Raw genomic sequence first — 11069 nt, 5'->3', positions numbered from 1 at the left:
TTTCCTTTTTCTTTCTATTTACATAATGAAAACTCCTACTGTAATTCATATATTCTAATATTAATGTCTTTTGTTTACTCTAACAAAGCTTTATGTAATTACTACTTCCAAATCATCTCTTAGGTTTTCTCTCTTTCATAACTTCATTTATGACGTTTCCAAGAACATCAACTTCTTGTACATTTAATACATTTTCGTCTCACCAAAACTACTCGAAGAAGGGAAAATCCTCGAGTAATTAAACTCAGAAACAAGACCTAAATTAAGATCAGGAATTAGTTAGTGAGTACGACTATTATGGCAACTCAATTGAGTAAATCAATAAAAAACAAAAGATCAAAAAGGATAAAGACATATAGGGGTAAATATGTAAGTGAAAAAAAAAAAAAAAAAAGAGGTTGTCGCCATCGCATGGAATGGGAAGACTTTGCTTTACCTAATTTACTTTTTCCCAAAACAGTGATTAGCTGTTCCCCAATAAAATGATTAGCAATAAGAAAGAATTTTAAGACACTAACAAAAGCAAAAATAACGCACTAGTTGCAAATATAAATAGTTTTGTATGTAAAGAAAAAATATTATTGCTCCTTAAAAAAAATAAAAAATTTAAAAATTAAAGATCAAAGAATGATCCCATGTTAACACTTGTTCTTCTCCATCAATACAACATTTTCATAATTGATTATTCTCAAACTCCTAACATGTTAAGATTCACATGGAGTAAATTTGTAATTTCCATAGATTCACAAGAAGTAAATTTTAAAAGACATGAACCGTTTATCAAACTATTATTACAAATTCAGAATTTCAACTATCCTTTTAGTAATAACTTGGTAAGTACTCATTTATTTCTTAATTAAAGGTTTTAGATACGAACTTTTGATATAAATTGCTTTGGTTAAGGAGCGCTTTATTTTCAACGTATTTCCTGACGTCAAGTTGGATTTAGTCGGGGCCTAATACGGGTACCAGACACTAGGTACATAATCCCTTTTATTAGAGAGCGCTTTAACCTAATGTGAAAATTTTCAACTCATCTAAATTTAATCGTGCTCTAATGTAAATAACGGACACCGAGTCGAAAATTGAAAAAAGATAATACAAGACGATTGTATTTGTTGAGGAGCGCTTTATTTTCAATATTACGCGTGATATTGGATATAGTCGGTCCTTAATGCATGTATCAGACACCAGATATGCAATCATCATTATTAGAAAGTGGTTTTACCTACACAAATCTAAGGTTAATTGAGTTCCAATTCGGATATCATACACCGAGTCGAAAACAAAAAAAATAGAGAAAAATAATGTAATGCTAGAAGACAATTGTATTAATTAGAAAAAATTCAAAGTTCATCCACCAAAGCCACGCTTGTAAAGCCCACACTTCCTTCCTTTAGTCCGCCGCTCCTTCTATCACTACTCTATTATCTGCTTCTCCATTTGTCTCTTTGATTATTTTTTTCATCAAAATTTAACCATTTCTTTCCCAAAATTCTTCGTCTTTAGTTCATAAAATTGTCTCTTTTTCTATCACCAAACCTCTCTTTGAACCCAAGTTTATATACTAAGTTGGTAACACTTAATAGCAGGAGTAGTTTCCTGTCAAGGGGTTGTTAGATTCTTGGATTCACTCTTAAGCTTTGTTCTCTCTCTCTCTCTCTCTTTTTTTTTTTTTAGTAGTTTTAGCTGGAAAAAGACAACTTTATCTTCTTCTTTTTTTACTTTCTTTTTCCAGCTTTTCTTTGTTTGTTTTCATCTGTTTATTAAATCCACCGTCTTGGGTCTTTTCCTATTTTTCTCTTTCAATTTATGAATCTTTTTTTTTTGTTGTTGTTGATTCTTGAAGTTCTTGGAAACTGTTTTCTTTAGATGGGTTCTTTTAGTTCTGGATTTTTGTAGAAACTTAGTGTGTTCTTTGAGTGTTTCTTGAAGTGAAGAATTATTGGAAAAAAAAGATGAGAACTTGTGCTTTATTATTGCAAGTTATAGTTACTGTTGGGTTATTTCTTGTGATCTGTGATGCTTTTCCATCAAATGAAGGTATGTAGTTATGCACTATCAATTCAAGCTTTAGATCTTGATGTAGTTACTGTGTCAAAGTTTAAAATTTAGTCCTTTAATTGATTATTTAGTGTTATAATGTAAGGTGTTATGTAATGTTGTTTAAGAAAGATCTTGAAGTTTATGCTCTCTATACTTTCAAGGAAGCTATATATGTACTATCAATTCAAGCTTAGATCTTGATGTAGTTACTGTTTTGAAGTGTCAAATTTAGTCATTTAATTGATTATTTAGTGTTATAATGCAGTGTGTTAATGTAATGTTGTTTAGGAAAGATCTTGAGTTTTCTTGTTTTGTATACAGTTTATGCTCTCAATACCTTCAAGGAATCTATATATGAAGACCCTCTACTGGTTTTGTCAAATTGGAATGCTTTAGATTCAGATCCTTGTGATTGGGCTGGAATCTTTTGTTCTATGGCTCAAGATCATGTCATAAAAATGTGAGTTTTTTCTTCAATTATTGAGTTTTCTCAACTAAATTGCAATCTAGGGTGTGTTTGGTATGAAGGATAATGTTTTCTTGGAAAATAAGTGTGTTTCTTACTTATTTTCTAGTGTTTGGTAAGTAAGCAAAAAAATATTATTCCAAGAGCATTTATATGTAATCTAGTAAAACACTATTGCCCGGGGGGGGGGGGGGGGGGGGGACAATGAACGTGGCACGTCACTTATGGAACTTGTTTTCTCCACTTTCATTGGGGAAGTCATTTTCCTCATTTTTAAGGAACTTGTTTTCATAGTGAAATGTTTTTCAAATCCATACCAAACACACGCCTAGTGGATCTTTTATGGACTCAAGTTTGGTGCAAATGAGCCTCTAATTCGTTTCCACTGCCTCGTGTTGACAGTAACATTTCCGGCACTTCGTTGAAGGGATTTCTTTCACCGAACTTGCATCTACTCTCCTCTTTGCAAGAACTGTAAGTTGTAAGAATTACATAGTTCTGGTTGTTCTTTTAAGTGGTTTTATAAAAACTTATGTTATACATTGGCAATATGCAGAATTTTGCATGGCAATGTACTGATTGGTACAATTCCTAAGGAGATTGGCTTGTTGAAAAACCTGAAGTTTTTGGATTTGGGTGCTAACCAGCTAACAGGACCGATTCCTCTCGAACTTGGCAATTTGTCAAACATTATGAAAATGTTAGACTAACTCGAATTTTATAGGTTTATTTGAACTTGGCTGTATCTATCTTCGTTGAAGTTCCCTTAATTTTCTAGCTTGCATGTATCTCTGCAGAAACCTACAATCTAATGGATTAACGGGGAAATTGCCTGCTGAGCTTGGTAATTTGAAATACCTTGAGGAACTTAGGTTGGACAGGAACAAACTTCAAGGAATATTGCCTGCTAATAATGGATCAGATTTTACATCCGGTGTACATGGAATGTGAGTGGATTAACTACATTTTGTTCTTCTTTCGTTTTTCTTTTGAATTTTCGGTTATGTGGGTGAGGAGTAATACACAATTCTCTGTTTATCTACAAGATATTGTTGTTTGTCCTTAGAGCATTTCCGTCTACCGTCTACACCCTTATGTCGATCGCATGTATCTTTATTTAACAATTGGTTTTTTCTTTTTCTTTTTTCTGTTGTTTCTATTTAGGTATGCCTCTGGTGTCAGCCCTACAGGTTTTTGTCGCTCATCCCAGCTTAAAGTTGCTGATTTCTCATTCAACTTTCTTATTGGAAGCATACCGAAGTGTTTGGGTTACCTTCCAAAGTCCGTTCTTATTTCTGCGCCATAATTCTTGTTTTACCTTATCTTCCTGAATGCCTCTTATTTCAAGGAAATTGTCTCCAGAGCAAATATCCAAAGCAGCACTCTGATGCTTTGTAACTGTTGTTCCAATTACCTTTTCCGTTTCTGAATGGCTTTTATTTTGTGTTGCCATAGATCTAGCTTTCAAGGAAATTGCCTTCAGCACAAAGATCCGAAACAGCGCTCCACTGCTCTATGTGGTAAGTAATGCTACTCGAGCTTATTTTCTTAACAGTTACACTCAAATATATTTTTATTATAATAGGACTGAACTGGTTGTTTTGTCATCGCATTATAGGTGGCACTCCACCTCCCACTAGCCATGCATCAACAATGAATAATAAGCACCACCAGCCTGTTGAAGAACCGAGACATCAGGCTTCTTCCAAGCCCACTTGGCTTTTGGCTTTAGAAGTGGTAACAGGAGTTATGGTGGGTTCTCTCTTCATCGTGGGTCTTGTGACTGGCCTTCAGAAATTTAAGAACAAACCCTCCATCATACCTTGGAAGAAATCAGGAAGCGAGAAAGATCATATGACAATTTATGTAGGTTAGTACTATCATGCACCTGAACTTTGGTACTTCCTACTTTCAAAAGTATCTCTGGTCAAGGCAATGTGACGATTCTGCGTATTGCCTTGATTCTTTCTCAAATCGGACTTATACTTCTGAAGCATTGAGCCAATTCTTCATTTTTTATCATAAAGAAAGAAAAAAAATATTCTTTTGTATTTACGGCTGATGTTTCTTTGTAGATACTGGTATGCTGAAAGATGTCGTAAGATACAGCAGACAAGAACTTGAGGTAGCTTGTGAAGATTTCAGCAACATCATTGGATCCTCACCAGATAGTGTAGTTTACAAAGGAACCATGAAAGGTGGACCTGAAATAGCTGTAATATCTCTTTGTGTCAAAGAAGAGCATTGGACAGCCTATCTTGAGCTTTATTTTCAGAAAGAGGCGAGACTCTGTTTTTCTTCATGATGCATGACTCACTTTTGCATCTTAAGTTCCATGTTCTAACTTCTGTTAATTTACGTTAGGTGGCAGAATTGGCCAGAATAAATCATGAGAACACTGGGAAACTTCTAGGCTACTGCAGAGAGAGTAGTCCTTTTACGAGGATGTTGGTGTTTGAGTATGCATCTAATGGGACATTATATGAACACCTTCATTGTGAGTAAAGTGATGAATTAGTATTCGCGTGCACTTTAGTATATGTTTTCGAGGCGAATTCCTAACTCTTTGAATTTTTCCATAGATGGAGAAGGATGCCAACTATCTTGGACACGCCGGATGAAAATAGTTATTGGCATCGCTAAGGGACTGACATACTTCCATTCAGAACTTGACCCTCCGTTTACTATATCAGAACTGAATTCAAATTCTGTATATCTCACAGAAGATTTTTCTCCCAAGGTAAACAAAAGACCTTTATCTATCATTGACATATGAAACTCTGGTAATCATCTGTTCGTTTTACCTCTTAGCTATTGCTGAGTACCTAATGCACGATTCCTTCCATTTTTGTTCCCCTTAAGTTTGTATACCCATTATGCTCTTAAGCAGTGCAGTCACAAAAATCAGTGTTTGGTCCTAAGGAGCTATTTGGCCATGAGAAACAACAACAACACCAACATATTTGAAATAAAATCCCACAAGTCAGGTCTGGGGAGGGTAGAGTGTACGCAGACCTTACCCCTACCTTGGGAGTTAGAGAGGCTGTTTACGATAGACCCTCAGCTCATAATAAAGCAATAAAAAAGCAGGACACAAAATCATTGATTTATAAAATTTCGAAATCCAACTTGGAGTTGGATTCCAAATTTGGAGAAGTGCTCCAAACCTGTTTCCCAACTCCATCTGCATAAGTTCCAAATAAAGTGTTCTCTTCTCTCCTTTGCAAAGAGTATAACCAAACACAACTTTACATCTTCAACTCCAACTTCATAAATTTCAAATAAAGTGAAAAATATTTGGAATTTCTGGCCAATCGCCTACTTCTCAAAGTTGATTTAATTTGGTGCAGCTTGTTGATTTTGAAAGTTGGAAGTCGATAATCGCCAGATCAGAAAAGAACTCGGGTGCTATCAGTAGTGAAGGAGCAATATGTGTCCTTCCAAATACTCTAGAGAGCCGCCATCTCGACGTCCAGGGTAACATTTATGCATTTGGAGTACTGCTACTGGAAATAATCAGTGGGAGACCTCCATATTGTAAAGACAAAGGGTGCTTAGTAGATTGGGTAAGCATTTATATTCAAGTAAAAAGTTTCTGAAATGTGATAGAAGAACGCTTTGGCAGGACCTGAATTCGGCCTTTTATGTGCAGGCTAAGGAATTTCTTGAAATGCCAGAGGTACTATCGTACGTTGTGGATCCCGAGTTGAAACATTTTAAAGAGGAAGACCTCAAAGTGATTTGTGAGGTGATCAACCTTTGCATCCACCCGAGTACGAGTAAGAGGACTTCCATGAAGGACTTGTGTGCTATCTTGGAGAGCAATATTGACACTTCGATCACTGCTGAGCTCAAGGCATCGTCTTTGGCGTGGGCTGAGCTTGCACTTTCATCCTAACTGACAGAAGGCTAACAGTATATAAATATATATATCGGAAATATGTAATTGTCTACCACTTTCTCCTCTTGTTTTTGACCTCTCGATTTCGTTCACAATGTTCTAGAGTGATGGTTGAGTTCATGTAAATTTTGAGTCTGTAGGGAAAAAATAGAATTGAAGAGATGCTACTGTTGATTCTTTGTAAAATGTAAACTGGTTCTTTACCAAATGAATGAGTGTTCATAGTGAATGAAAGGCATGGTGGCTAGATTTTACTAATCTACATCCATGCCAAAGCTTTACTTCTTGAGCTGTCTGTACTGTTGAACAATAAGTTCATTCTAGTGTTTAAAATACACTAGTTATATTTTGAGATTACCGTAAAAATGTAATTGGAATTTCAAGATTACCGTTCTTTTGTCACTATTTAGATTTTGTTCCTAGCCCTTGGAAAAATTACCCTTCCGGATGAAGTTAGACTTGAGTCTAATATTTGCTTCTAAAAGGTATGTAAATTGCAAGAGAGAAAAAAAAACAACCATTTACACAAGAAAAAACTTAGTAAATATCATCACCAACAGTAATTAATTAACACCATGTCTTGACCTCACCAAGTCCTCCATAAAATACAATATGCTGAAACTTTTCATGTTCTCCATATCTCTAATGCGGTGAATCTATAACATCATATAACATAGCATCATCAACTCGTGAGATCGTTTTTTCTGTATTTATCGTCTCATCTTTAACATTTACAACATCAAGTCTCCTACAATAAGCATCATATCAGGATTTCCCATAGGTAAACAGCTGGAGCCCATTCCCATTTGCAGATCGTAAAGCGGTGGACATTTAAAAACAAATTACTGATTAACAAAAGATAATTCAAATCATATTAATAAAACATAACTCACGTAAATTAATACAACTTTCCTAGAAATATAAATTGCATAGGAGCTGTGTAATGTTTTTTGCAAAGGTAGGGTTTCGAGTGTTTGCTTGAATGTGCCCAAGCCTATTAATTAAACGGAAAGGGCTCAAATATGCCATCCAACTAATGTAAATGGCTCATTTACGTCGTCATATACATACATTTAAATATGGCTCATTTATTTACTCATGAACACTCATTTATGCCATTGCCCGTTATCAAAATGACTCATCCATGCCATTTTTTATTAAATTTTTAAGATATGACACGTGACCTCCAATTAGAGTTCTACGTCGTTTAATTAAATCAGCCTAATTTTAAATACCAAATTAATAAATAATCCGACCCGTACACCTTATGTACACCAATCATAATACAACTTATAAAATCCTTTAATGAAATATGGAAGTCGTTTTGCATGTGATGACATAAATGAGCTATTGATAATTTTTATAAATGAGTCATTTCCTATAAGATGGCATTAATGGCCAAAGGGTGACATAAAGTGTTTGCTTGAATGTGCCCAAGCCTATTAATTAAATAACAATATTGTTGTGTCAAAATAGTATGCATGGCTGGCTGGTATGTATAGCCATTTTTTACCACAGAGTTTTAGGATCGACCCTTAAAACATAATTGTTTAGAAGATAAAGGGAGAGGCACTGATAGAAACTCAAAAACAGATGACTTTCGATGCTGCCAGAATTCGAACACATGACGCATAGGAGCCACAAGACGCGCTTCGCCATCGAGCCAAGAAGTTTTATTTGTCAATCGAAATCATTTTAAATTACTTGTACTCTATTTTGTTTTAACATATTCTCTCTATATATATACAACGTAAATTTTCCTGACCAAGGGGTGTTGGATGACAACCCTGGCTGTAACGTGCGTCCGCTCCTGCCCATCGGAGGTTTAAGCACACCTGGTGGACTATACGCGACTCCTCCCAAGTCAACGTGATTAGCGAAGCTTGCGAAGTCGGTGAAAATCCTATGAGACCAAAAACCAACTTGTTCATAGTTTTCGCCGATCAAAAGCCACCAGTTTCCGACTACATCCTTTTCAGAAGGAAAAGTCCGTATTACTATTTTGTACCTTTTATATTCTAATTCATGCAAATTATATATTATTCGAAAACCAACTCAAAACTTTAAAAATAATTTACAAAAAGAAAAATAGATAAAACATACCCGATCAATGTACATTTGGATCTCCACTATGCTTTTATATCCACGTTGATTAACCTCATCAAATACCATATCACAGGTAACCCAGTATTTACCAAGATAAATTCAGGGCAAAGTATATTGAAGCAATGCTTATTACCAGCCTAGTAAACATAAAGTATGCATGAACTCTTTTCAATAATTGAGGTAATTAATAGTAGCTAACTAGGAGAACAATTATATCTTTCTCGAACACAAAACGAAAATCATTAAAGGATATAAGATAATTTACCTGGAAATGTATATAAAGTCTAGTGTTATTATCATTATATAGTGTTGGATCTACCTGAAAAATAGGATTATTAAATGGGAATTCTATCGCCAGCCCTGCCTCCAAAAGAATAGAAAAAAAGCAACCGCAAGTACTCAAAAATATTTAAATTATCAATAACAAGTCATAGAATTTACTCTCCAACCAACTTGTAAAATGTCTTATCCTTTTGAGATTTTCAGTCGACATGCACTGTGTTGTTGACCTTCAACCTGAGGATTATATATACTTGCTCACATTCCAACTCCAGAAAACTTATTTTTTGGATTATTTGGAACTCGAACCATTGCCAGTAATTGATATTTATGTTAGTAAATGACAGGATATATCAAAATTAGCCTATTTACATTGCGTAAAATCTATTTTTTTTTTAATTATAAAAGAGACGACCATTTCGAATGTGGGTCCTTTTGCTTGTTCTTTGGGTTGTCATAAACTAAAGGAAAACTCAAAATTACTAAATGAAAGGATATATAAATATTCATACTTAAGTACCTTGTAAACCTGCGAGGATATGTAACTTCTTTTTGACTCGCTGTTGTTGTTAATCTGTGTAGAAACAGTAAAATATATGAGACTTGTCGTAATGATGGAAAAGCAAACATTTTTATTGTTTTCACATAATATTATTTTTTCTTATTATAATTCTATCGATGCTTACACTATTAGATTCTACAAAACGAAATCAGTGATTTTAATTTTTTGAAATGAATTATTCAAGATGAGCAATATTTAAGGATAACATTATCTTACATTAATCAATTGATCTTCAAATATAATAGCTTCTGGTGGCTGAATATGTCTTTGTCTAATAAGATCTTCTTTTGTAACTCTTTTAATTGGAATTGTTCCAAAAGGACAACCTTCTTCCTTTAACCATATGCTCGATGACCTAATAGCTGTTAACTTGGTTGAATTGTGCAGCGTCCTGGCTAAAGTAGGTTTCATCTGTTCATCAAAAATTCAAATTATGCGCGTAGAAATTATATTCTAAATCACTATTAAAAGAATTGCAAGTAGAATGAAAAGAATCGAGACATGCCTTGTGATGGAAATTATGATTCTTTAATAATGGATGATCAAATGCAGGTTGTTTGTAGAAATCCACACAATCATATGTATCGCGATATTTCGTCTGTGAACCAAACTCATAAAATAAGTAATCTTGGTTACACTAATTGGATGTATTGCTGTCAATATGTGACTTTTGAATATGTAAAAGATTTACTCAGTAGAAGGGTTCAAGAAATGATAAACACAATAGTCACTCAAGACTTATGTATACAATGATTTTCAGCTCAAAATATATACCTTAATTATTTTGACCGCTGGCTTGTTCAAAAGTTTGAGTTGCTTCTCCAACTCTAAATATTCAACTTTGGATAGCTTTATTTCTCCTTGAACTCCGTCATAACTCAGAAGAAAATATAGCACTGACAAAGTTTGTCGAACAATTTTTCGATGAATCAGCATAGTCTAAATTCATTAAAAAAAGTTATACCTGTGAATGGTAAATATCTATCTTATATATAAAAAATTAATAGTTAAGAAAATAATTAGTTAACACAACATTAAAATACTAAACAGTGAACTTACTTGATTAACTAGAAGCATGAGGTTGAAGTGTTTGAGCACCTTTCATTTTAATTTTTCCCACCTATGGAAAAGTTATATAGAGGCATATAAGAGTTTTCAATCAATGTAATTTTCCAAAGCATGATTACTAGAATCCAGGGAGGATTTTCTGGTAATAAATGTTGGTTGTTCTCTTCTATGTATAATCCAAAAAGATAATCTAACCTTAGATTACCATTAAAATTATCATAATCCACGGAGCTATTCTGTTGAGCTATTGTATGCATGTGATATATTAAATAAGCGTAAATTGCCAACAACGGTTGTGGTGGAGTAGTAAATACTCCTTAATCCTTAACCAGAGGTTTTGGGTTCGAGCCTTATTGGGTACGGAGTCACCTTTGTTAGGGAGTGGTTTCCCCCACTATGGGACTTCCCAGTGAGAATTTAGATTTAGTCAGGCCCAATGCGGATACCAAACACGAACACTGGGTAAGAAACCAAAAATAAGTAAATATATATAAATGTAATTTTCTAAAGGGTGATTTATAAATCCAGGTTCTTAACTCTTGAGATATCGGGTAATGAATGTTGATTGTTTTCTTTCTTCTATGTATAATCCAATTCAACAGCCCATTTTAATTTTCTAAAGGGTGATTTATAGATCCAGG

At 34.2% G+C, this 11069-nt stretch overlaps 2 protein-coding genes and 1 long non-coding RNA gene across 3 annotated transcripts; 1 reads left to right on the top strand and 2 right to left on the bottom strand.

Moving 5' to 3' along the window:
- The first annotated feature begins 1353 nt into the window (after window positions 1–1353).
- LOC132030503 (probable LRR receptor-like serine/threonine-protein kinase At1g63430) lies at window positions 1354–6702 on the top strand. The gene is made up of 13 exons (XM_059420156.1): window positions 1354–2043; window positions 2368–2506; window positions 2915–2986; window positions 3069–3212; window positions 3310–3459; window positions 3677–3793; window positions 3968–4032; window positions 4131–4382; window positions 4588–4793; window positions 4877–5009; window positions 5095–5252; window positions 5863–6078; window positions 6165–6702. Exons 1-13 carry the CDS (start codon window positions 1959–1961, stop codon window positions 6408–6410), a joined length of 1983 nt encoding a protein of 660 aa, XP_059276139.1. The 5' UTR covers window positions 1354–1958; the 3' UTR covers window positions 6411–6702.
- Window positions 6703–8232: 1530 nt separating this feature from the next.
- LOC132030504 (uncharacterized) lies at window positions 8233–9110 on the bottom strand. The gene is made up of 4 exons (XR_009408058.1): window positions 8961–9110; window positions 8785–8838; window positions 8517–8656; window positions 8233–8384 (listed from the first exon to the last, which is right to left on the bottom strand). It is a non-coding gene; the product is annotated as an uncharacterized LOC132030504 (long non-coding RNA).
- Window positions 9111–9567: 457 nt separating this feature from the next.
- LOC132031857 (uncharacterized) lies at window positions 9568–10477 on the bottom strand. The gene is made up of 3 exons (XM_059421742.1): window positions 10420–10477; window positions 10135–10299; window positions 9568–9771 (listed from the first exon to the last, which is right to left on the bottom strand). The coding sequence occupies exons 1-3, from the start codon at window positions 10435–10437 to the stop codon at window positions 9568–9570; spliced, it is 387 nt and encodes a 128-aa protein (XP_059277725.1). The 5' UTR covers window positions 10438–10477.
- Window positions 10478–11069: the final 592 nt, after the last annotated feature.

This window comes from Lycium ferocissimum, chromosome 9 (assembly GCF_029784015.1).
Source record: "Lycium ferocissimum isolate CSIRO_LF1 chromosome 9, AGI_CSIRO_Lferr_CH_V1, whole genome shotgun sequence".
NCBI classification, from domain to species: Eukaryota; Viridiplantae; Streptophyta; class Magnoliopsida; order Solanales; family Solanaceae; genus Lycium; species Lycium ferocissimum.
The sequence above is the reverse complement of the archived record's forward strand: the minus strand, read 5'-3'. Positions and strand labels throughout refer to the sequence as shown.